This window comes from Moschus berezovskii, chromosome 6 (assembly GCF_049115385.1).
Source record: "Moschus berezovskii isolate FMDL1 chromosome 6, NW_MosBer_1.0, whole genome shotgun sequence".
In the NCBI taxonomy this organism is placed as follows: domain Eukaryota; kingdom Metazoa; phylum Chordata; class Mammalia; order Artiodactyla; family Moschidae; genus Moschus; species Moschus berezovskii.
The window spans coordinates 74,929,791-74,957,518 of NC_142465.1; the positions used below are offsets into that span (position 1 = coordinate 74,929,791).

Below are 27,728 nucleotides of genomic sequence, written 5' to 3' on the forward strand. Positions count from 1 at the left end.
TGCACCCAAATACATCTCCCATCTTAAAGGCAGAAAAGCCTTCCCTTAATCCTGCTTCTCAAGCTGCCTCCCCATTTCTCTGCTCTTCTTCATGCAGTGCTCCTCAGGAGAGTTTTCTGTGCTCACCTTCTCTCTCCTTTTCGCTCATTTTGATTGTCTTGTGAATCCACTGATATTAGGTTTTCATGTTTTCCACTCCACTACAGAGGTGTTTATTAAAAGTCATCAACCCAATATTGCCAGATCTAATAGTACTCAAATCTTTTTTTTATTCCCCAATACCATTTTGATATAATTAAGTATTCTCTCCTTTTTGAAGTAATTTCTTCACTTGGTTTCTTGGACACAACAGGGAACCTCTTCTTTGCAGTGTTCTGAGTTCCCCAAGACAATGTTATCTTTGTCTCTTATGTCTGCTCTCTAGTTGATCTCATTTAACAATCTTGGTTTTGAAAATCTTCTATTCGCCAGTGGCTCCCAAATTTCTGGCTCTAGCCTTAATTGTCCCCTAAGCTCTCCAGACTTACATAACGTATGCCTACCCATTTCTTCCCCTTAGATGGGTAGTAGGTATCTTAAGTTTAACATATCCCAAACTCATCTCTTGATTTGCTGTCCTCTGTCCCTCTATCTTTTCCTTCTTTCCTCTCCATTCACCCCATTGTTTATTGTCATGTAGAATTTCTCTTAATAAATGAACTGTGTTCATTTTCCTCTGTATGTTTATGGTCAAGATTTAATAAGCACTTTGCTCTGTGTGAAAGTGAAAGTGAAGTCACTCAGTCGTGTCCAACTCTTTGCAACCCCATGGACTGTAGCCTACCAGGCTCCTCTGTCCATGGGATTTTCCAGGCAAGAGTACTGGAGTGGGTTGCCATATTAAGAGATATTGCTGATAAGGAGAGATTAGAAAGTAGGGACTCGTATCTTTGTAGAATTTATAGTCCTTTAGAAGACTGCTCGGAGAAGGCAATGGCAAGCCACTCCAGTACTCTTGCCTAGAAAATCCTATGGATGGGGGAGCCTGGTTGGCTGTAGTCCGTGGGGTCGCTAAGGGTTGGACACGACTGAGCAACTTCACTTTCACTTTTCACTTTCACACATTGGAGAAGGAAGTGGCAACCCACTCCAGTGTTCTTGCCTGGAGAATCCCAGGGACGGGGGAGCCTGGTGGGCTGAGTCGCACAGAGTCGGACATGACTGAAGTGACTTAGCAGCAGAAGACTGCTGCTGCTGCTAAGTTACTTCAGTCGTGACCGACTGTGCGATCCCATAGACGGCAGCCCACCAGGCTCCCCCGTCCCTGGGATTTTCCAGGCAAGAACACTGGAGTGGGTTGCCATTTCCTTCTCCAATCTTTAGAAGACTAGGTACATCAAACATGAATAATCATTTAAGCAAAATAAATTAGATAATTGAATTAAGGTCATTTCCAAGTTTGATTATTTTAAGACATCTATTCTGACTAGAAAGATTTAGTGAAGAATAATACATGAAAATACTTTGTGTCCTATATTTTAACTTTTCACATAGGAGATCCACATTCCACTAAACTGTTTAGATTTTGCTATCTCTAAGCAGGATACCCCAAATATATCCTGTTTGTTAAACAGATTCTTTATATGAAGGCCTTGGTCTATATATTATGTAGGTACAAAAGACTGTGAGACCCATTCCTTGTTCTCAAAGAAATACTGCAGTACAAAGGAGATATAACAAGTAAAAAGTTAACTAAAGAAGGATAAATGGCACAATACAAAAATCAACTTTCCTTCTGAGGAAGATGCACTCTAGACTATGATGATCAAGAAGGGCAGAACCTCAAGTAACAGATGATTAGTTTTGGTAACAGTGTAAATGGAACCATGGCTAATTAGTTATTGTTCCCAGTGGTTAATACCTGCTTAAATCTACCTTGTGCATACCCAAAGTAAATTGGTCTTGAATATTCAGTATTTGGGCAGGTAGAGAACAGATGGTAGAAGTTACTGATTCAGGTTGAATTAGTCTGGAGAGGCATATAGAAGAGGTAAAGATTCCATGGGTTTGAAAAAAGAACTGGACAAGATTTCTCAAAAGAAAAAAATTAATGAAAGGTAGTATTTGGGGGAAAATAGAAATTTTGGAGAAAAATGATCCATTGGAGAAGGAAATAGCAACCCACTCCAGTATTCTTGCCTAGAGAATCCCATGGACAAAGGAGCCTCGCATGCTACAGTCCATTCAATTGCAAGAGTCAGACACAACTTAGCAACTGAACCACCACCACCTCCAGAAATGATCCAGACTTATGCAGTTTGTCTGGGCATGATATATAACAATAAAAACTACAAAATTTCACTTCAAAAACTTGTTTTAAGGAACCGAAAACATAGCTGATAAAATTTTTGTTTGATAACCTTTATTAATAGATACTGTGCTCTGGAACTGTAGGTACATACTACATGAAATCACTTGTTTCATGTCTCATTTCTCTAGAGATGGGAGATAAACTCAGTAGGGTTAGCTGAATCAAATAATAAGAATTTATTGTGTAATTATTTTATGCTTAGAGGGCACAAATAGCAATCTGCTCTGTCTTGCCAGAGATATTGAAATATGGATTCTATAAACACTTGGGTAGATTATTCAGTTTTCTGAGATTTCGTTTCTGTTTTTTTTTTTTACACCTCCTGATACATGGTAGGAACTCAATATAGAAAGAGATAAAGAAGGAAGGAAGGAAATCAGCTGAATGGATTAAATAAAAATAATATGCACATAAAGAGTCTGGTATCGTAAATTATAACTTGACTTTGTGTCTATCTTCATTTCCTAGCATAGTGCCTCGCCTATAGAAGGCACTTTTAAAAAGTTACTTGAATTAATTCATTCTTCCTTCAAGTAGCAAATATTTATCAAAACCTGTAATATGCCAGGCACTGAGAGTGGTAAACAAAATAGAAAGAAATCCCTGCCCCCAGACTCTTGTGGAAGAAGGTAGACAGTTAAGAAAGAAATGTATACTGTGTCAGGTGGTGATAAGTGCTGTGAGGAAGATTAAACAAGGAGCAGGGGATGAGAAAAGATAATGCTGAAGGTGAATTCCTTAGTGTGATCAAGGATTGTCTTCCTGTAAATTATATTTGAACAGAGACCTGAAGAAAGTAAGGGAATGAGCCAAGCCAGTTTCTAGAAAAAGGGTTTCCGAGCAGAGAGCAGCAAAGACCATGAGGCAAGAAAGTGCTCAGTGAGTTTAAGGAGTTCCATCTGTGAAAGTGTAGCAATGTGAGCAAGAAATTGTCAGAAAAGTAGCAGGAAGACACATTATGTGAAACCCAAGGAATCTGGAAGGATCTCGACTTTTACTATGCATGAGATGAGAGGCCGTGGGAACTGGAGGACTTTGAGAAGAAGAATGACATGATCTGACTTTCAAAGGATCATCGTAACTGCTCTGTAGAGAAAAGATCATAGAAGGACCAGAATAGAAACAGGGATGACTTAGGAGACTATGGGAACAGTTCAGGTGAAAAATATTGGTACCTTGAATTTAGTGATACTAGAGGAGGTAGTTGGAGAAGTCAATGGCAAGCCACTCCAGTACTATTGCCTAGAAAATCCCATGGATGGAGGAGCCTGGTAGGCTGTAGTCCATGGGGTCGCTAAGGGTCGGACACGACTGAGCGACTTCACTTTCACTTTCACACATTGGAGAAGGAAATGGCAACCCACTCCAGTGTTCTTGCCTGGAGAATCCCAGGGACGGGGGAGCCTGGTGGGCTTCCGTCTATGGGATCACACAGAGTCGGACACGACTGAAGTGACTTAGCAGCAGCAGCAGCAGAAGAGGTAGTGAGAAGTGGTCGGGTTGTGGATATAATGCAAAGGTAGAACCAAAATAATTTGCTGATGGACTGGATGTGGGATGTGAAAGAGAGGAATTAAGGCTGTTGGCAGTAAATAGTTGGAAGAGTGTGCTGAGTTGCTTGTCATGTCCAAGTCTTTGCAACCCTGTGGACTACAGCCTGCCAGGCTTCTCTGTCCATGGGATTCTCCAGGCAAGTATACTGGAGTGGGTTGCTGTGCACTTCTCCAGGGAATCTTCCCAACCGAGGGATCGAACCTGATTCTTGATGTCTCCTGCATTGGCAGGTAGTTCTTTATCAATAGTGCCACCTGGGAAGCCCAGGTTGGAAGAATAGACTTGCCATTTAATGAGATGGAAAACTATAGAACAAACAGCTTTGTTGGGAGCTTCAATATCTGCTCAGGACATGCTAAATTTGAGAAGCTTTTTAAAGTCTGGGGGTCATGGAAGAAATCAAGGTAGAGATATACTTTAGGGAGTTAGCAGTAAATAGAGACCATATAAATCCACAAAACTGGATGAGATCACCAATAGAGAATGAAAATAGTAAAGAAATGTTGCCCAAGAACTCAACCCTTGAATATTCCAACAGTTAAAAAACAAGAGGAAAGGGATTTCCATGGCAGTCCAGTGGCTAAGACTCCATGCTACCAATACAGGGAGCCCAGGTTTGATCCCTGATCAGGGAACTAGATCCCACAGGCTCACACTAACTATCCAGCATGCCACAACTAAAGATTCCATGTGCCGCAACTAAGACCCAGCACAACTAAAAATATTTTTTTAAAGAACAAGAGAATAAAAGAGAATTGGCCCAGAGGCTAAGATGAAGCAAGCAGTAAGATAATAGGAGAACCAAAAGAGGAAAGGTCTAGGTGAGTGAGTGTGTTATCAAACAGACAAACCAAGCAAGTTTTGTAACTCCTCTGGGGACCAGTCTATAAAATAGGAATGACAGTGTTGATACCACCTCCCTTGCGTGGTGACTGTGAGGGCTGATTATAGAGAATGTATGTATATCATCTATTACAGCAACTAGCACATAGGAAGTACTCAAAAATTAATAACCATTTTATTATAAAGAAAACAACTATAAAACATATGTACAGGGGTTTTGGGGGGTTTTTTGTTTGTTTAGTAACTAATGAAAATGTTGCAGGAATTGAAGGGGAAAAAATCAATGAGTCAGGGTATTAAAGAAATCTCTGAGGGAGAAAGAGAAATTTGACCCAGACTTTAAAATGGATTTTGGTAGAGGCAGCTGGGGCATTCTGAGGTGCTGAGATGAGTAAATACCCAGGAATGGATTTGAATATATCATGGTGGTCAGTGAAGAGCTGTTTCTCTTCAGATGAAATTTCATTGCAGACATGAAATGAAATTATATGAGGTTTGTTTTTGTTGTTGTTGTTTCAGTTCAGTTCAGTCACTTAGTCGTGTCCAACTCTTTGCGACCCCATGGACTGCAGCACGCCAGGCCTCCCTGTCCATCACCAACCCCTGGAGTTTACTCAAACCCATGTCCATTGACTCGGTGTTGTTGTTTAGTTTTATTGGGAAAACTATATTTTTAATGTTTGTTCTACTCTTATAAAACTAAGGTTGGTAGACATTATAAGAAAGACTAGTTGGATGGTACCATTCTTAATCTAGCACTTAAACGACTAATGATGGGTTTGCATTTGTACCGTTAGGTTTTACCACCATTGAGGGATGTGACAAATCGACCTGAAGTTGGCTCAACTGTGAGAAATAAGCTGGTGCGCCTCATGACACATGTTGACCTGGGAGTCAAGCAAATTGCTGCTGAATTCCTTTTTGTCCTTTGCAAAGAGCGAGGTAGGTTAAACTCTTTGCCCTCTACTTTTTCACCTTTCTGAGGGTATTTGGGGAATGTTTCTGTTATTAGTTACCATCTTGTTCTGCTCTTTTCAGAACTTACTCTCTATCTGTTCCATTAGAGGGTTTGAGGAGATAATAAAAATTAATAATTTAAAGGCTTTTCTATACACTTCTGTATTTATTGAGGCATGTAGACAGATACACTACTAAACACACTCACATTTAAACTTTGCCTCCTGTATCCTTAACCCAGACTTCTTAATCCTTAGGAGTCAGGACCTGGAGTCATTATGAAGAATCTACTTACGTAATTAAGGTGCTACTATTTTGATAACCAGGCAAAGGCCTAGGTTAGTTCCTCTTTTTAATTTCTCTTGTAATTAGAGCTACAGGAGTTTTGATCTCATTTCTTCTTTAATCAATAAAAAGTTATTGAATGTGAGCTATAAATGCTTAAGATACATCCCTTACCCTTTAGTTAATGGTAAGACAAAAGTAGAAATTAAAAAGTAACTATACTATAATAAATACTATTCTATAAGTTCATATAAAGTGATTGTCTTCTGGAATACATCTAACAATTTAAATTATTGTGGTATTTTGCTCTGCAAAAGATCTCCAAACAAGAACTTTAACCAAGTTATTCAGGTATTTTTACCTATTTCTTTCTTCATCTCCTGGTTTATAAAAGTACTAGTAAAAGTCCCAACTAAGCAGATTTTATATTCCACTTTTTAAAGTACCCCAGTTTTGTGAGATAGGTGACTTAGAGGTGAGAAACTTCACTCACTTCTCTAAAAATCTTCAGTCAGTTGAAATCTTTTCTCCCCCACCAGCTTTATTGGGGCATATTTGACATATAAAATTTTATATATTTAAAGTATACAACATGATGATTTGATATACATATACACTGTGAAATGATTACCACTGTCATGTTAATTAACACATTCACCACCTCACATAGTTGTGTGTGTGTGTGTGTGTGTGTGTGTGTGTGTGTGGTGAGCATGCTTAAGATTTACTATCTTAGCAACTTTAAAGTGTACAACAGGGTATTGTTATCTATAGTCATCATGCTGTACATTAGATCCCCAGAAATTATTAATCTTATAACTGAACTTATTCATCTTATAAATTGTACCCTTTGACCAGATCTCCTTGGTTTCCCTACCCTCTACTCTCTGGTAATCACTACTCTGCTCTCTGTTTCTATGAGTTTGATTTTTTTTTTCAGGTTCTACTTATAAGTGAGTTCTACAGTTTTTATCTTTCTCTGTCTGGCTTATTCACTTAGCATATTCTCTAGGTTCATCCATGTGTTGCAAATAGCAAGATTTCATCTTTGTCATGGCTAAATAACATTCCATTTTATGTAAAGTTCACCATTGACCATGAGTTTGAACTGCTTGGGTTCACTTAGATGTGGATGTCTTTAAACAAATACACTGTAGTACTACGTGACACACAGCAGGTTAGATCCACAGTTGGCTGGGTCTGTGGGTGTGGAACCACAGACACAGAAAGCAGACTATAAAATTATATGCAGGTTTTCAGCTGCACGAAGGGTGGACGTCCCTAACCCTAGGCTTCTTTAAGGGCCAGCTCTGTGTGTCTTACCTGTTCTTCTGTTGGTAAACACTTAGCTTGTTCCCATTTCTTGGCTACTGTGAAAAATGCTGCCATGAACGTGGGAGCTGAGATATCTCTTAGTTACTGACTTCATTTCCTTTGAATATATTTCCAGAAGTGGGATGCTGGATTATGTTGCAGTTCTATATTTAATTTTTTAGTAACCTCCGTTACTGTTTTCTGTAGTTGTTCTTCAGTCACTAAGTCACGTCCAACTCTCTGTGACCCCACAGACTGCAGCACACCAGGCTTCCCTGTCCTTCATAATCTCCCGGAGTTTGCTCAGATTCAAATCCACTAAATCAGTGATGCTGTCTAACCATCTCGTCCTCTGTTGCCCTCTTCTTTTGCCTTCATTCTTTCCCAGCATCAGGGTCTTTTCCAGTGAGTCAGCTGTTCACATCAGGTGGCCAAAGTATTGGAGCTTCAGCTTCAGCATCAGTCCTTCCAATGAATACTCAGGATTGATTTCCTTTAAGATTGACTGCTTTGATCTCCTTGCACTTCAAAGGCTCTCAAGAGTCTTCTCCAGCACTCCAGTTGAAAAACATCAATTCTTTGGCTCTCGGCCTTCTTTGTGATCCAACTCTCACATCTGTACATGACTCTTGGAATAGTAGCACGACTGAGCGACTTCACTTTCACTTTTCACTTTCCACTTTCACACATTGGAGAAGGAAATGGCAACCCACTCCAGTGTTCTTGCCTGGAGAATCCCAGGGACAGGGAGCCTGGTGGGCTTCTGTCTATGGGGTCACACAGAGTCGGACACGACTGAAGTGACTTAGCATCAGCAGCAGCAGCTACACCAATTTCCATTCCCACCAACAGTGTAAAAGGGTTTTTTTGTCTTTGCCGCATCCCTGCCACATCCCTATATCTCTTGGTTTTGATAAAAGCCATTCTAATAGATGTGAGGTGATCTCTCATTGTGTTTTGATTTTAATTTTTCCTGATGATTAGTGACATTGAACACCTTTTCATGTACCTGTTGGGCATCTGTATGCCTTTGGAAAAGTGTCTATTCAGGTCCTTTGCCTAATTTTTAATTGAATTGTTTGGGAACTTTTGTTATTGAGTTGCATTCATTGAATTCTTAACCTTCATTTCTGACTAATTGATACAACCACTTAAGTTACTGCTAAGATAGTATCACTATACTGATAATAAACACAACTATTGAGGTATCATGTGTCAAACATTCTAAGCCATAATCTCATTTCATTCTCATAAGGACTCTAATGTAAATATTATTATTATTGCAATGTCATAAATGAGTCAAGGGTTTTATTCAAGGTCATGCAGTTGCTTAAAGCTAAGCCTGAATTTGAGTCCTATCTTTCCATCCTGCCATATTTCCTCTCATAATACAATTGACCCATAATGCAATACAAATGAACAACATGGGTTTGAACTGCTGTCCGTGGTCCACTTATATGCAGATAAATATATACTACAGTACTGTGCTATCCTCAGTCAGTTTAACTCACAGATGTGGAACTGCAAGTATGGAGGGACAACTATAAGGTTATGGAGGATTTTCAACTGCTTGGAGGGCCTTCATCCCTAATACCTGTGTTGTTCAAGAGTGACCAGTAATTATCCTCAACTGTTCTCATAGACTAACTCATTTCACATCTGCTCTTTTAAACAGTTCAATTATTTCTATGAAAAAAGATCCCACATCTTGAAATTAAGTGACTGGAATAGTGCCTTGCATTTAGTAGTCTGTAAGTACTTGCTGAATTGAATCAATTTTTATGAGATCAGAAATTAGCTGTTTTTCAAGTATAATTTTGTGTGTGTGTGTGTATATATATACACACACATATACGTATATATATATATACACACATATATACACACAAAATTATATATATAATAAAATTATATATATACACATATATGTATACATATGTATACACACATATATATACACACACATATATGTATATATGTATACACATGTATATAATTTTTAAAGTCTGACACTGTCTCCACTGTTTCCCCATCTATTTCCCCATCTATATATATACACATATATGTATACATATGTATAAACATATATACACACATATATACACACACACATATATACATATATGTATATATGTATACACATATATATAATTTTTAAAGTCTGACACTGTCTCCACTGTTTCCCCATCTATTTCCCATGAAGTGATGGGACCAGATGCCATGATCTTTGTTTTCTGAATGTTGAACTTCAAGCCAATTTTTTCACTCTCCTCTTTCACTTTCATCAAGAGACTTTTTGGTTCCTCTTCACTTTCTGCCATAAGGGTGGTGTCATCTGCATATCTGAGGTTATTGATATTTTTCCCGGCAATCTTGATTCCAGCTTGTGCTTCTTCCAGCCCAGCGTTCCTCATGATGTACTCTGCATATGAGTTAAATAAGCAGGGTGACAATATACAGCCTTGACGTACTCCTTTTCCTATTTGGAACCAGTCTGTTGTTCCAGTCCAGTTCTAACTGTTGCTTCCTGACCTGCATACAGGTTTCTCAAGAGGCAGGTCAGGTGTCTGGTATTCCCATCTCTTTCAGAATGTTCCACAGTTTATTGTGATCCACACAGTCAAAGCCTTTGGCATAGTCAATGAAGCAGAAATAGATGTTTTTCTGGAACTCTCTTGCTTTTTCCATGATCCAGCGGATGTTGGCAATTTGATCTCTGGTTCCTTTGCCTTTTCTAAAACCAGCTTGAACATCTGGAAGTTCACAGTTCACATGTTGCTGAAGCCTGGCTTGGAGAATTTTGAGCATGACTTTACTAGAACTTGGAAACAGTGTCAGACTTTATTTTTTTGGGCTCCAAAATCACTGCAGATGCTGATTGCAGCCAGGAAATTAAAAGACACTTACTCCTTGGAAGGAAAGTTATGACCAACCTAGATAGCATATTAAAAAGCAGAGACATTACTTTGTCAACCAAGGTCCGTCTAGTCAAAGCTATGGTTTTTCCCGTGGTCATGTATGGATGTGAGAGTTGGACTGTGAAGAAAGCTGATCGCCAAAGAATTGATGCTTTTGAACTGTGGTGTTGGAGAAGACTCTTGAGAGTCCCTTGGACTGCAAGGAGATCCAACCAGTCCATTCTGAAGGAGATCAATCCTGAGTGTTCATTGGAAGGACTGATGCTAAAGCTGAAGCTCCAATACTTTGGCCACCTCATGCGACGAGTTGACTCACTGGAAAAGACTCTGATGCTGGGAGGGATTGGGGGTGGGAGGAGACGGGGACGACAGAGAATGAGATGGCTGGATGGCATCACCGACTTGATGGACATGAGTTTGAGTGAACTCCGGGAGTTGGTGATGGACAGGGAGGCCTGGCGTGCTGTGATTCATGGGGTCGCGGAGAGTCGGACATGACTGAGCGACTGAACTGATCTGAACTTACTAGAACTTTGAGCATGACGTGTGAGATGAGTGCAATTGTGTGGTAGTTTGAGCATTCTTTGGCATTCCCTTTCTTTGGGATTGGAATGAAGACTGACCTCTTCCAGTCCTGTGGCCACTGCTGAGTTTTCCAAATCTGCTGGCATATTGAGTGCAGCACTTTCACAGCATCATCTTTCAGGATTTGAAATAGCTCAGCTGGAATTCCATCCCCTCCAGTAGCTTTGTTCATAGTGATGCTTTCTAAGGCCCACTTGACTTCACATTCCAAGATGTCTGGCTCTAGGTGAGTGATCACACCATCGTGATTATCGTGGTCATGAAGATCTTTTTTGTACAGTTCTTCTGTGTATTCTTGCCACCTCTTCTTAATATCTTCTGCTTCTGTTAGGTCCATACCATTTCTGTCCTTTATCGAGCCCATCTTTGCATGAAATGTTCCCTTGGTATCTCTAATTTTCTTGAAGAGATCCCTTGTCTTTCCTGTTTTGTTGTTTTCCTCTATTTCTTTGCATTGAACACTGAGGAAGGCTTTCTTATCTCTCCTTGCTATTCTTTGGAACTCTGCATTCAGATGCTTATATCTTTCCTTTTCTCCTTTGCTTTTTGCTTCTCTTCTTTTCACAGCTATTTATATTACCTAAATACATAAATTACATTTCTAAATATATATCTAAATAATTTTATAAATATAAATATAGTTCAGTTCAGTCGCTCAGTCATGTCTGACTCTTTGCAACCCCATGGACTGCAGCACACCAGGCTTCCGTGTCCATCACCAACTCCTAGAGCTTACTCAAACTCATGTGCATAGAGTCGGTGATGCCATCCAACCATCTCATCCTCTCTCGTCCCCTTCTCCCGCCTTCAATCTTTCCCAGCATTAGAGTCTTTTCAAATGAGTCAGTTCTTCGCATCAGGTGGCCAGAGTATTGGAGTTTCAGCTTCAGCATCAGTCCTTCCAATGAACATTCAGGACTGATTGCCTTTAGGATGGACTGGTTGGATCTCCTTGCTGTCCAAGGACTCTCAAGAGTCTTTTCCAACATCACAGTTCAAAAGTATCAATTCTTTGGTGTTCAGCTTTCTTTATAGTCCAACTCTCGCATCCATACACGACTACTGGAAAAACAATAGCTTTGACTAGACGGACCTTTGTTGGCAAAGTAATGTCTCTGCTTTTTAATATACTATCTTGGTTGGTCATAACTTTTCTTCCAAGGAGCAAGCATCTTTTATGTATAAATGTATATATATAATCAATCACCTCGCGTATGTATTAGTGTCATAACACATATGGTATATACATTTAAAATGAATTTGTTAATTGTTTTTTACTTGAAATGGCTAACTTTGTTCCCCCAGGACCCCGTATTCGAGGTTTCATAGTCCTAACTTTGAGCCCCAAACGCATGTTAGCAAAACTTTATCCTTTTCATTTGATCTTTAACAATTATTTATATTCATCTGCTTTTCCTTCCAGTTAGACTTTAATAGTAAAAGTATTCTTCTGGAATACAAATTTGCTTATTCAAATTTTGAATACGTTTTGAGGTAGACCCTGGGAATACAAAAGTATGCATGATAAACAAGGTCTCTGCCCTTATATTATTTACTTTCTTTATCAAGGATTACAAATTCAGATGCCTACAAAATTAATAAGTAAGTCAAATGGATGGAATATAAAATGATCAATGAAACCTGACACTTAGCTAATTGTTGGGGAGATAGTGGGTTGGGAGTGGAGGAGCAAGGGGCATGTGGGGGACTGGAAAGAGGACCTTGCTGCTATTTAGTATTTAGCTCCAGCTGATTGTTACCATGAAGTGACATGTGGCCAGTGTTAACAAATCATCCAGATTTTTCAAGAGAAACCAGGACTCTGGATTTTTATATAAAATTCCTCAGTTTTTAAATGCTGTCACCTAATTCTAATTTAAAATTTTAATTTAAAACCACCAAAAAGTTTGTAGTACATATTCAACTTATAAGTCATCATAAGATTTTGGAGCTTGGGTTGGGTTTGGAGACAGATTATATCACAATAAAATAAATTTAAAATAATTTATCAGAGTGATTGAACTTGCCTCTTAAAGGTGAATGTCTTTAAGCTGAGTTTGAAAGTTAAGGTACCATGATCCAGGCTCAAAGGTCAGACCACTAAGCAGAAATAGCACAAAGCAGTCAAATTGGGTTAGAAACACAGAGCTGAGATTAAGAATGAAAACTGAAACAGAGCGAGATACAAATTCAAAACTTTATGGAAGATTTGGTACAGAAACAGCTTTCCAAGTGCCAGGCTAAACATATCTCACAACTAATAGCTGCCTCCTTGTTTTGTTGAGCCCTGACAAAACTAAATTTTTATTACCTGTTCTGCCAGTTATGTACTTTATACAGGGGCCCTAAAACAAGCCTCACATAGTTTAATAAAGAAAATAATTTGTATCCTTATTAAATTTTAATATCCTTAATAAATTTCTGTAATAAAAAAAAATAATTTGCCAACAAGCCTTTGTGGGGTATTTCCCCCCTTCCCAAACACCTCCTTTTAACACATTTATTAATTTTCAGCATGTGTTAGGCACTGTAGTAGGGCAGAGGCTGAATTGCAGAGATAAATACTAAAAAACACTCCTAGATTTCCTTTGATCCACCTCTCTGTTCATTCTTTTCAGTCTGATTTGTTCACTCCTATCTTAGTCCACATCTAATTGCTATCTTTCTCTAAAGTTCTCATCTGGCCCGTCCTCACTTTACCTTGCTTCCTGAGCAGTATTATCCCCTCCCTTGGCTTCTGCTTCAGCCTATTTGAGGGGAATTTCCAAATCTGCATCCCTCTTAATAAACTATTAAAATAATACTATCCCTCTGTTTCTGGTCAGGTTTTCTTTATTCTGTCTTACACTGACAGCTGAGAGAGGGACTGTTCTAGAGTACACATATCCTGTTGGCATTCCCCCTTATAAAATGTTCAATGACTGTCACCTCCGTGGTAAAATACAAATTTTACCTCCATGGCCTACCTTTATAGTGTACCCTAAATCTATTCCCTACCCTGCACTTTTTGCTTAATCATACTAAAGACTTCTTTAATCTTGCCTGATTATACTGCACTGTTCCTTGGCTCATCTCCATGGCTCGGCAGATGCTGTGCCTTTTGCATGGAATGCTTCTTCCATCCTTGTTAACATAGTGAGCTTTATGTATTCTTGAAGATCATAATCTTCATCTGTGTCATCTGTGTGAAGATCATCCAATGAAGAGTTCATCATTCTCTGCTTTGTACCATTTTTACTTATTCCTCTCTCTTTTTAAAATATTTCTAACATTTGTTATAACTTTTTGTTAAACTTTTATTCTAGATGTTGAGTTTCTTTAGGTTAGATATCTTGTCTTCTTCACCTTTGGTTCCCCAGTGTTTAACAGTGTACCTTACAGGTAGTAGGTACCCCATAAATGTTTAATGAAAGACCAAACATTAATGCTGTCTGTGAATTCAGTGTGTTGAATACCACTGTCTTATGGACTTTTCCATATAAAGGAATAATTGTAATATACTTTAGTAAGCACCATAAGAGAAGAATGTGCCAAGTATGGCAGCAACCTGGAAGAGCAAATGATTGGTTGGTGTGGAAAAGGTCAGAGAAAGTCTTTATCCAAGAGAAAAGAGAAGTGGAAAGAAGCCTTGTTATGTACAGAAAAGAGACTAGTTCAAAGTGTGAGGAATCTGCATTGCACAGGAGCAGTAGGAGATGAGTTTGGGAAAGAAGGCAGAGGCAAGAAAATGATCCCTCTAGGCCCTGTTTTAGAACTTGAGCTTTAGCCTCTGGGTGAGATTTTGGAGGTTTTATCCAGGAAGGTGCTTACATCATACTTTTGCTTTTCAAGGATATAAGGGAGTTGTGTGTAACCAGGAGAGGAGGGGGTGTGAGACTGGAAGTAGAGAGACTAGTCAGAGGAAGCTTCTAGTACAGTATTTCAAAAAGTCACAGCATTTAACTGAAAGGAAAAGTACTGTAAATCCTTCTCTGTGTAACAGAGAGGGGGAAATGGTTTCTGGTAGAATCTGGTTGTGCCCTTCTTTCTCCTCAGTAAAAGAGCAAAGCCTTTTTTTTTTTTTTCTTAGTCAAGTGTGATAAAACCCACGCTTTGTATAAGCAGTAATGTCATTACTACCAGTGCAGTTCTGACTTTGCCATGTGGTGCTGTGGTTGCTTTCCTCTGTTCATAGTGCCCTCTTAGTTCAGTTCAGTCGCTCAGTCATGTCCGACTCTTTGCAACCCCATGAATCACAGCACGCCAGGCCTCCCTGTCCATCACCAACTCCCGGAGTTCACTCAAACTCATGTCCATCGAGTCAGTGATGCCATCCAGCCATCTCATTTTCTGTCGTCCCCATCTCCTCCCGCCCCCAATCCCTCCTAGCATCAGACTCTTTTCCAGTGAGTCAACTCGTCGCATGAGGTGGCCAAAGTAGGAGTTTCAGCTTTAGCATCAGTCCTTCCAATGAACACCCAGGATTGATCTCCTTTAGAATGGACTGGTTGGATCTCCTTGCAGTCCAAGGGACTCTCAAGAGTCTTCTCTAGCACCACAGTTCAAAAGCATCAATTCTTCGGCGATCAGCTTTCTTCACAGTCCAACTCTCACATCCATACATGACCACGGGAAAAACCGTAGCCTTGACTAGACGGACCTTGGTTGGCAAAGTAATGTCTCTGCTTTTAATATGCTATCTAGGTTGGTCATAACTTTCCTTCCAAGGAGTAAGCGTCTTTTAATTTTCTGGCTGCAATCAGCATCTGCAGTGATTTTGGAGCCCCAAAAAATAAAGTCTGACACTGTTTCCACTGTTTTTCCATCTATTTCCCATGAAGTGATGGGACCAGATGCCTTTGAGTTCCTCTTCACTTTCTGCCATAAGGGTGGTGTCATCTGCATATCTGAGGTTATTGATATTTCTCCCGGCAATCCTGATTCCAGCTTGTGCTTCTTCCAGCCCAGCGTTCCTCATGATGTACTCTGCATATAAGTTAAATAAGCAGGGTGACAGTATACAGCCTTGACGTACTCCTTTTCCTATTTGGAACCAGTCTGTTGTTCCATGTCCAGTTCTAACTGTTGCTTCCTGACCTGCATACAGGTTTCTCAAGAGGCAGGTCAGGTGGTCTGGTATTCCCATCTCTTTCAGAATGTTCCACAGTTTATTGTGATCCACACAAAGGCTTTGGCATAGTCAATGAAGCAGAAATACTCTAACATCTTGATAAAATCATGGTGAAATCTTTCTTATAACTTGCTGACTGTATGCTCATTTGTTTCATTTCTGCAGCAGTTTGATCTAAGTGCATGGATGAGTACTGTGACAAAGAACAAAAACATTTGTTGTGTTTCTTTCTTTTCTTTTAAGGACCACTCAGAATATCTTTTGTTTGCCTTAACAGCTCATCTTAACATCCAAATTCAGTCCATTTTCCTTTTACTACTTTCCCAATATCAAATAGGATGTTATAGAGAATATTCAAAAATAGACTAAAAAGTAATTAGAAACACTCCACCAGATATCAGTAATATAAATCAGAACTTCACAAAGAAAATGCCTCCTCACTGTGTGGTTTTTGTAGTCCATTTGTCTCCCCTTCCCAATGCCAATTTTTAAGTGTTTGTCTTATTAGCAAATGTTCATTTTATTTTTGAATTATCAGCTATAGCCTTGTCTACTGTTCTGAAAGCAAGGTGTGTCTGAATCAGTCTTTGTAACCCAAACTATCAGAGTTGACACAGAAGGTTTGTCCCAGTGAATGAATAGTAAGCACAATTTTCATAAAACTGCTAGGAATTTTTACCATTCACTAGCTTCCAGGAGGATTTTCTACGTAAGAAAGCAGGTTATTTAGTGTTCTCTTGACTTCTTTTTAACCTATTTTGGCCTTTCATAAACTATATTCTTAAACTATTTTAATGTTTAGCCACTGTAGGTAGTTATTTAAATTTTGTGTCTTTTTTAGTTATTTTTTAGTATATTTATTTAAACCATTTATTCATAGCACCTCAATTTAGACTTTCACAATTTCAGTGAGTATTTTTTTTTTCTGGAATGGCTAAATACCCGTATTTGTTTAAAAATAAATCTTATCCAAAAACTTGCAATGAGAGTGTCATTGTTAAAGTGGGTTCAGATATATGATCCTTCAGCTTCAGTGACTTTGTGTCTGACCATGTCTGGGGTCATGAATATTAGGAATATTTGTATACACTATTTATTCACTTCCCCTAATAACCATTAGGGATTCCCAGGTGGTACAGTGGTAAAGAATCTGCCTGCCAGTGCAGGAGACACAAGAGACATGGGTTCGATCCCTGTATGAGGAAGATCCCCTTGAGCATGAGATGACAACCCACTCCAGTATTCTTGGCTGGAAAATTCCATTGACAGAGGAGCCTGGTGGGCTTCAGTCCATGGAGTCACAAAGAGTTGGACATGACTGAGCATGCACATATAATAATCCATTAAGAATCCATTAATTTATCTAAATCACTCTCTCTTGTGGAAGAACTGATGGAAAGAGAGAGCATATCAAATTCATTCAGAGGGCTTTCAAATTATACCACCATGATCGCTCATTAAATTCTAATGATTCTACCCAGCACCCATTGAGAATTAGTACCAAAGGGACCACAGTTACCAATAGGTTTTAGTAAAACTTTATTTAATCTACTTACATTATTAATCCATATTTCCTTTTGCATAAATTTCACTAGTTTCAGAGTCCTTTGAAAGCAGACTTCCCTTTACTTGCTCTCAAACTACCTATTTTCAGTGTCAAAGGAGATACTCTGTCATTCAAGTATTTGAAAATTTAATGAACAATTCTATCCTGGACTGTTCATCCTACATCCTCTCCGTGCCCTTCATAGTACAGAGCAATGGTGGTTCAAGAAGTTTTGCTAAGAAAATGAGAGCCTTGAAGGTGAGCGTAGTGACTAGCCATTGGAAGTAAACAATGACCAATTGAGAGCAATCATTGAAGCTGATCCTCTTACAACCACACGAAAAGTTGCCCAAGAACTCAACATTCACCATTCTACAGTCAGTCAGCATTTGAAGCAAATTGGAAAGATGAAAAAGCTAAGTGGCTGCCTTATGAGCTGACTGAAAATTAAAAAAAAAAACAACATCATTTTGAAGTGTGGTCTTCTCTTATTCTACACAGCAACAAACTATTTCTCAATCAGATTGTAATATGTGATGAAAAGTAGATTTTATATGACAACTAGTGACAACCAGCTCAGTGGTTGGATTGAGAAGAAGCACCAAGTGAAAGTGAAGTCGCTCAGTCATGTCCGACTCTTTGCGACCCCATGGACTATAGCCTATGAGGTTCCTCCATCCATGGAATTTTCCAGGCAGTAGTATTGGAGTGGGTTGCCATTTCCTTCTCCAGGGGATCTTCCCAACCCAGGGATCGAACCTGGGTCCCCTGCATTGCAAATAGGTGCTTTTACCGTCTGAGCCACCAGGGAAGCCGAAGAAGCTCCAAACCACTTCCCAAAGCCAAACGTGTACCAAAAAATTGTCATGGTCACTGTTTGGTGGTCTGCTGCCTGTCTGATCTATTACAACTTTCTGAATCCTGGCAAAACCATTACATCTGAAAAGTATGCTCAGCAAATCAATGAGATGCACTGAAAATGGCAACATCTGCAGCCAGCATTGGTCAATGGAATGGGCCCAGTTCTTATCCATGACAATGCCTGACCGCATGGTTGCACAACCAATGCTTCAAAAGTTGGACAAATTGGACTATGAAGTTTTGCCTCATCTGACATATCCACCTAACCTCTCACCAGCCAACTACCATTTCAATCATTTCGACAACTTTTTGCAAGGAAAAATGCTTCCACAACCAGCAGGAGGCAGAAAATGCTTTCCCAGAGTTTGTGGAATCCTGAAGCATGGATTTTTACACTATAGGAATAAACAAACGTAATTTTTGTTGGCAAAATGTGTTGATGGTAATGGTTCCTATTTTGATTAATAAGGATGCATTTGAGCCTAGTTATAATGATTTAAAATTCACTGTCTGAAACAGCAGTTATTTTTGTACCAACCTAATACCAGATACTTTTCTAAGTACCTTGCATGTATTAATCTGTGAGGTAGGTATTATTCCAGTTCTCTATATCTGAAAACTGGAGAAAACAACTGCAAAATAATTTACCTAAGGTCTACCTGCTAATAAGTGGTAGAGCCATCACTAAGGTCCAGCAGTTCCTGGCCTTACACTCACTGGGTATAATGTGCTTCCATACTTTTTCTGACTTCTTTGAAAAAGCAATAACTTAGGCTATCCTGTTTACATTTGCTAATATCCTTAGGTTTTCCTGGACTTCTCTTGTGGCTCAGCTGGTAAAAAATCCACCTGCAATGTGGGAGACCTGGGTTCGATCCCTGGGTTGGGAAGATCCCTTGAAGAAGGGAAAGGCTACCCACTCCTGTATTCTGGCCTGGAGAATTCCATGGACTGTATAGTCCATGGGGTCGCAAAGAGTTGGACACTACTGAGCAACTTTCACTTAGGTTTTGTTATTCCTTATTATCTTAATTCCTTATTTCCCTCCAGTTCCTATAAAAGCAATGAGAAAGATTTTATATTATATGCTATATAATCCCAGTCTGGCTTTCATTAACTCTAATCATCATTTCTCTGAAACTGAATAAAGAGAACAATTTTGTGATCAAAACCTTAAAACATCACCTTTACCAATGGCCTGGCAGTCAGAGAAGCCCCCCTCCTGCCACCTTAAAAAGGGTTTTGGTCCTCAGAGCATATAGGATTACTACTACCACACTTTGACAACCTCTCAACTTTTAGGATTTACTACCATGGCATGTATGTCCAGCTTCCCTGTGTTGGTGAGTCGTTGGTGATGACAGTAAGCACTCATGGATTCTTGTCTAAAACCTGTTCTGTTTTTGCAGTGGATAGTCTCCTGAAATACACTGGCTATGGGAATGCTGCAGGACTGTTGGCGGCCAGGGGCCTCTTGGCTGGAGGAAGAGGAGATAATTGGTACTCAGAGGACGAGGACACAGACACTGAAGAATACAAAAATGCAAAACCAAAGTATAGTATCATGTTTCTTTTCACCTAACTTTGTCTGCCTTTGGATTGGTTATTTGCCTTTCACTTCCTTTGTCTTTCATTTTCCAAGTATTTCTCCTCTTTTGTGGATTTGGAAGCTTTCTGTTTAATATTGTTTTAGAGGCGGTTGCATAGCTAGTGCCTTAGAGAATGACGTCAAGTGATTGAGGAAGGATAATATTGCAAGAAATGTTTTGCTGCATGATACTTTTAACATGCTCATCATCCTCTCCTAAGTATCAAGAGAGGTAGTGTTTTTCGATGTCTGCTGTCATATACTTAAAGGATACTGTTGCTTATTTTGTGCTCTCCTTTCCATAAGTTGAGATTTTATAAGGTATGACCAAGACCAAGTATTTAAGTTGGTTATCTGATGCTTCAGTCTTTCTCAGAAATCTAAATGTACATTCCATACATTCTGATCTTTCCTCTTGTGTGAAAGCCCTTAGAAGTCAATCAAGTAAAGCCACAAGGCACATTACTAGCCAAAGGAAAGAAATCTGGCTCTGTGGTAAATTTAATTAAGCAACTAGGGAACCATCTTTTAGCAGAGGCATTAGTCCACTGGGTAGGCAAGCCAGAGACTCTTATCAAGTTTTCCTTGACTCAGTGCTTGTAAGTTAAAGACACTAGTTGTCTCTCATCCCGAAACGAACCACCTCTCTCTCTTCTACCCGCTTCCCATTCTTTTCATCCCCCTCTCAATTCTAATCCCAGGTAAATTTCTTAGTTTCTACTTTTTAGGAGTTATTTGAGCTCAGTTTTTTGGTTTGTATTACTGAATGTTAAAAGGGTATGCCCTTCCCTATCAATGATGACATTGACATATGCTATTTTCTACCCACAGTCTTCTAGAGTGTGATGTGGATCACGTAGTAGTTGATCGGGGCTGGAAAAATGATTATTTGCAAGATATGGCCCATTTTCAGAAGTGTAGATTGTGCCTTGTTGAAATGAAAATAATGGGTTGTCAGAAGGTAGAAAAGATCACTCCCTAGTTTGATGTAGTTTCAAAATCAAAATCATTGCCAAAGCCAATGTAAAAGAAACAAAAAAATATCCTTCCCTAATCAGACAAGACTTATAGGGCCTGTATTCTTAGCAAATCAGGCCTGAGTAGGTAGTGTTACTTGTGGCATCCCCAGATCTTTCAGCCTTGGTAAGATCTTACAGAGTGTGTCCCAGAAGAGAAAGGCTTTGGGGGAAAAAAAGCTAGCAGTGACTTTAAGCATTAAATTCTTAAGACTGACACCATTTAGATGTTATAAATTGGGCATCTCTATCAGATATTTGAAGCTAAGGTAGAAAAATAATATATTAATCTTTGCATAATTATAGAAGTCATCATTCTAAATTATTCTTGCTAGCTCTTGAATTTTTTCATTTCATAAACTATATTTCTATATCAGTTTAATATCCTCTATTTGAGACGTTAAAATATACCACTTAAAGAGTCTCATATTTTTAAATTAAGGAAGAAATTACGTTAAACATTCAATGTGTCCCAGGGTATGTGGACACAGTCAGCTAACGTAGGAAATTCTTGAGGACTCATGAATGGTTGATATCATTACATCTCAGTGTGTATTTTTGAATTTGTTTGGTGGATGACTTCTAAAATGGCATTGGTCATATATCAAGCAGGGCTTCTCTGGTGGCTAAGACAGTAAAGAATCTGCCTGCAATGCAGAAGACCCGAGTTCTACCCCTGGGTCAGAGAGATACCTTAAAGAAGGAAATGGCTACCCACTCCAGTATTCTTGCCTATAGAATTCCATGGACAGAAGAGCCTGATTGGCTACAGTCCATGGGGTTACAAAGAGTCATGACTAAGCGATTAACATATATCTAGCAAACACAAGAATACTACTATAGCAAGAAAAACCTCAGAAAAAATACAAGAACATTGGGTCTCTCCCAGTAGTACAGGAAATAGAAATGTGTTACATTATGGAAGTGATGTTAGATTTCAGGAGAGCACTGTTTTTTGAAATCAAGGACCATGATGTGTGATATTGTTATTGTCTTGGCTCTCGACCATAGAAAGATTTTGTGCTTAGGCCTTACATCCCTGGTTCGAATGTTCTTCAGCCTTTGGACCTGGCCTGTATCATTAATATAGGAATGGTGTGTTAGTGTGGCCAGAATAGTCACCATTGTGAAACCTTGTTGTGTTTCTTAAACACTGCTCATTACAAGTGTAAATATGTCTTTCTAACATAGCATCACATCTTCCCTTTTCAGATAGATCTGCATTTGTTTTTTCTTACATCTTCCCTCTTTCAGTTGCAACAGTGTAGTGGGATGTTTCATTTGTTTATTTAAAATACTTATTAAAATGGTTCCCATGGAAGTGCTGGTAAACAAAGTGCTTTGCAAGCAAGATAATCCTTTGTGCTTTGGACAGTGATCCACAAAGTCAAAGAACTTCTTCCTTTAAAATTGTTATGAAAACTTCTTAGCAGTCTGGTCAAGTTTATAAAGTCAGCATCTGAAAGGATGACTTATTCCCCTGCCACCTGATTATCAGTCGTCACCAATCAGTGCTCTCAGGATCACAGCCTGCTTCTCTTATGATGCATTTATTCACAAACAGTGTTAGTATTGGCAGAAGCAGAGAAATTACCCTTCATTCAGTTGGCCCTCATCCCGTTGTCAAAAATATAAGTGGATTCTGATTAATGCACCAAGGTAACCTGTAATCCTTTAGTGGAATCTGAAACTAAGGATTGTATGGAGCTTACATTTCGGCCATGAGAGACAGTATCACAACAGTCCTTTCTGTGTCAAGATAAATATATTTAATGGGCTGGAAATAGCTTTCTGCAATTAACATACTTAGAGAAAATACAGTCATAGAATCAAGTATATGCCACACAGGTTTTTGGTGTATGTCTAGCCATGTTTGTAAAAAAAAAAAAAAAAACTAAATAAGCTTTGGTCCTGTATAAAAGAGAAATCACATTTCTGAATACTAACTTTATACCTGTTTCTTTTATGCCTCTGAGCATGAAGGGCCCTTGACTGTATTGGTGATATAACGTATAGGGCTTCCCAGGTGGTGCTCATGATAAAAACCTGCCTGCCAGTGCAGGAGACATCAGAGATGCAGGTTCGATCCCTGGGTTGGGAAGATTCTCTGGAGAAGGAAATGGCCACCCATTCCAGTATTCTTGCCTGGAGAATCCTATGGACAGAGGAGCCTGGCAGGCTATAGTCTCTAGGGTTGCAAAGAGTTAGACATGACTGAAGTGACTTAGCACACATTTCTAAATTCTAACTTTATACCTGTTTCTTTTCCACCTCTGAATATGAAGGCTCCTTGACTGATGCTAAAGCTGAAACTGCAATGCTTTGGCCACCTCATGCAACGAGTTGACTCACTGGAAAAGACTCTGATGCTGGGAAAGGTTGGGGGCGGGAGGAGAAGGGGACGACAGAGAATGAGATGGCTGGATGGCATCACCGACTCGATGGACATGAGTTTGAGTGAACTCCGGGAGTTGGTGATGGACAGGGAGGGCTGGCGTGCTGTGATTCATGGGGTCGCGAAGAGTCGGACATGACTGAGCGACTAAACTGAACTGAACTGACCTGACTGTATAGGTGGTATAATGTAACTGATTATTGTGGTTTGTACATCATTCCAAACATCAGTTGACAGATGTGTACCTAGTGACATTTGACTCATTTTAGACTAGTTGCCTTCAGGCTTGGTATGGTATATAGGAGCCTATGAGTCCAAAAGGGTATGTTTAAAGAGCTGCTGTATGGAGGGGCAGAAGAAGGGAAAGGCCAAAGTGGATAGAACTCTAGGATGCCCTGTTTTATTCTTAATACACAAGACTCTAGTTCATAATTACACCCAGCAGATTAAAATTATTATACTACTAAGCAATTCAGGGGTGTTTCCTTCTTGACCATGTATCTTTCAACAGTAGCTATGGCAGCAGCTGTTTGTTCAGCACAAATGACTTTGTTTTCTTTTGTCAAGATTTTGTTATGCTGCTTTAAGTCAAGTCCCATTATAACTGTCTCCATATGTTGGGGTTATACAAATGAAGAGATAGCTTTGTTTTTAATATTTCTTGAAGTAGATAAACCAGAGCTAGGACTTGAAGATTTCTCGTTTTGCCTAGTTTAGACTATGATGGTGTATTTATGTATCGTAGGTTGTGACTAGCCTTTCTAGGAACTAGAATTAATTTCCTGTAAGCAGTCATGAAACACAATCTAAATTCAGATCTCTAAAGACCAGAATTGAAAATAAAATCATGGCCTCTACTGCCATGCATACTGGTTAACTTGCCTTTGTTATATTGACAATCACATCAGCTTTGCACTTTGAAAATTGAGTTCTCTGATTTTTCTTTTGTATTTTAATTTGAGTAAATGACCAGCAAGAGGTGTGTTATCTGAATCTACAGTACTGAGCTTTACTTCAGATTTTATTTCCTACAGATTTACAACTGTAGTTTTTTATATCTTTTATATCAAGGATATCACTTGAAACCAACAGCCCAATATAAGAAACATATAAACCACTGTAATTTTAAAAGTATCTTGGAGCTGTTTTAGTTGCCTAGATGCAACTTGGTGTATATATGTGTGTTCAGTATGTCTACTTATATTGCTGATCCATGATAGTTAATAATTAATAAATGAATTACATCACATCACCCTACTTCTTTGCATTGTTAATAGAATGCAAAATCTTTGATTAAGACATTGTTCCATAATTTATCCTACTTCTTAAATGTGGAATCAGTCTTATACAGTAATTCTCAAATTTTCACCTCAGTCACCATTATTAACTGGTATCTCTTCAAAATATCTTAAAACTGGATTTAACCATATCAAACTCCACAAAAAACCTAGTTGTTGTATGGCTTCTTTAGTTAATGAATATTGCATGTGCAGCTCTGTGGTGATGATTTAACTTAATAAACTAACTCACTGGATTCAAGGACTTCTGGCTTACTTACTTCTTGACAAGTAGCTCACTTATGTTAATAATAGCTGGTATTTATTGAATGGGACTTCCCTGGTGGCTCAGTGGTAAAGAATCTGCCTGCTAGTGCAGGAGATGCGAGTTCGATCCCTGAGTTGGGAAGATCCCCTGGAGAAGGAAATAGCAACCCACTCCAGTATTCTTGCCTGGGAAATTGCACAGACAGAGGAGCCTGGCAGGTTACAGTCCATGGAGTTGCAGAGAGTCGGACATAACTGAGAGAATAAACGACATTTACTGAGTATCTAAATTAAAAGACGCTTACTCCTTGGAAGGAAAGTTATGACCAACCTAGATAGCATATTAAAAAGCAGAGATACTACTTTGCCAACAAAGGTCTGTCTAGTCAAGGCTATGGTTTTTCCAGTGGTCATGTATGGATGTGAGAGTTGGACTGTGAAGAAGGCTGATCACCGAAGAATTGATGCTTTTGAACTGTGATGCTGGAGAAGACTCTTGAGAGTCCCTTGGACTGCAAGGAGATCCAACCAGTCCATTCTAAAGGAGATCAATCCTGGGTGTTCATTGGAAGGACTCATGCTAAAGCTTAAACCCCAGTACTTTGGCCCCAGTACTTTCCACCTCACTGGAAAAGACTCTGATGCTAGGAGGGATTGGGGGCGGGAGGAGAAGGGAACGACAGAGAATGAGATAGCTGGATGGCCTCACCGACTCGATGGACATGAGTTTGAGTGAACTCCGGGAGTTGGTGATGGACAGGGAGGCCTGGCGTGCTGTGATTCATGGGGTCGCAAAGAGTTGGACACGACTGAGTGACTGAACTGAACTGAATGTGTTGTACTAAGAACTTTCATAATATTATCTCATTTAATCCTCACAGCAAACTTTGGGCTAAAGGTCATCCACATTTTACAGATGAGGAAAATTGTCCAGAACTTGTCTAGGGCACACAGTTCATGAGCAATCAGGTGACCTAACTCCAGAGCTGGTCTTTTTTGAGATTTTTTTTTTTTTTTTGAGGTGGGCAAAGCAGGCTTTATTGTACTTTTCACTTTGCCTTCTTATTTTGAGGGTAAAATGTACATAAAATTTACCATGTTAAGCATACAGATCTGTGGCACCATGTACATTAATGTGTAGCCATTACTACCATCTATCTCCAGAACTTTTCATCTTCCCCAACTGAAACTTTTATCTATCCCCTCTCCCCACAACCCCTTGTAACTATTGTTACACTTTCTCTGTGAATTTGCCTAAGAACCTCATGTAAGTGAAATAATACACAATATTTCTCCTTTTGTGACTAAGTTCACTTAAAATGTCTCTAAAACGCATCCATATTATAGCATGTGTTGAAATTTCCTTCCTTTTAAGGGCTGAGTAACATTCTGTTGTATGTATTTACCACATTTTGTTCATTGATTCATCCATCAGTGGATGCTTTGGTTATTTCCACCTTTTGGCTACTGTGAATAATGCTGTGAATGACAAACGTGAGTGTATAAGTTTGGGTATATACCCAAAGGGGAATTGCTAGATCATATGGTAATGCTATGTTTAATTTTTTAAGGAACTGTCATACCATTTTACATTCCCACCAGCAGTGCACAAGGGTTCCACTTTCTCCACATCCTCTCCAATACTTATTATTTTTCAGGTTTTTCTTTTAATATCTTAGCCATCCTAACAAGTGTGAAGTCAAACCTTGTGTTTTAACTGCTATTGTATTCTTCAGGGCCAATCAAAAGGAGAGATGAGTTTGCCCTTCATGTAACCTTCCTGTTCTTAGAACATCTATTATCTTTCTTTGATGTAACCAAAATAGGAAATAAGAGATAATATATTTTTTATAAATCCTGATATCCCTGAAAGTTAAAAGGTTTATTCAGTTCATTTTGATTCACATAAATCTATCAGGTAATTTTGGCTCTACCTTCATAGTACATTCAGAATTTAGTCAACCCTCACTACTGTCACTGCCACTATTCTAGTCCAAGCTCAAATTTTATCTCCCTCTGAGATAATTTTAAATAGCTTCCTAACTGGTCTTGTTGCTTCTATCTTTGTCATTCTTTACCTTTTTTACTTTACTTTTTACTTTTTTTTTTGGTCATTCTTTACTTTTAGTTCTCAACACAGCAGCCAACGTGATCTTTATAAAAATGTAAGTCAGACATTACCACTGCTCAGAACTCTCCAATGGCTAAAAACCAAAGTCCTTACAGTGATGTACATGTACCCTTTCTCACTGTGCTATCACCACGGTGATTCGCTGTTTGTCATGCTCCAGATACACTCCTGTCTGAGGCCTCGGCATTGACTGTTCCTTCTGCCTGGAATGCATGTTCTCCAGATAGCTATAAGGCCATTCCCTTGGCTTCTGCATGTCTTTACTCAATTATCGTCTTCCTGGTAACATCTGTTCTGTCCCCACATTAAAAATTGCCACAATCCTACCTTCACCCCTCCACCTCGCACTTGCTTGCGCTTTTTCCTTCATAGCACTTATCACCTTCTAACATACCATACAATTTACTTATTCATTTAATCTGTTTTTCCCAGTAGAAGATAAACTCCATGAGATAATTTTTTTTTATTCATTGAGATGTCCCCAAAATAATGCCTCATGTGCAATAGGCATTCAGTAAATTTTTGTTGAATACATTAGTTTTTTTAAGGTGTTAATAAATTTAAGTTGGTCAGCCCCCTTCTTAGTATGAGGATAACCAAGACAGATGAGGTCCCTGCCCTCTTCAGGCTCCACATCTAGCTGGGAAATGGGGCCAGGGGATAGAATTCAAGAAAACAGGGTATGGTAAATTTCCATTCTATTTATTGTTTTATGGGTGGCAGATGTTATG

At 39.1% G+C, this 27,728-nt stretch overlaps 1 protein-coding gene across 5 annotated transcripts in view; it reads left to right on the top strand.

Moving 5' to 3' along the window:
- Positions 1-27,728, top strand: part of RIC8B (RIC8 guanine nucleotide exchange factor B) — a 111,733-nt gene that overhangs the window by 62,075 nt on the left and 21,930 nt on the right. For all 5 annotated transcript variants that reach the window (XR_008681710.2, XR_008681711.2, XR_008681712.2 and 2 more), the window contains exons 7-8: positions 5,545-5,689; positions 19,733-19,877. Coding sequence is in view for 2 of the 5 variants with exons in the window: in XM_055394258.2 (XP_055250233.1) it covers positions 5,545-5,689; positions 19,733-19,877 (290 nt within the window). In the remaining 3 variants the exon portion in view is untranslated. The remainder of the gene's footprint in view (positions 1-5,544; positions 5,690-19,732; positions 19,878-27,728) is intronic.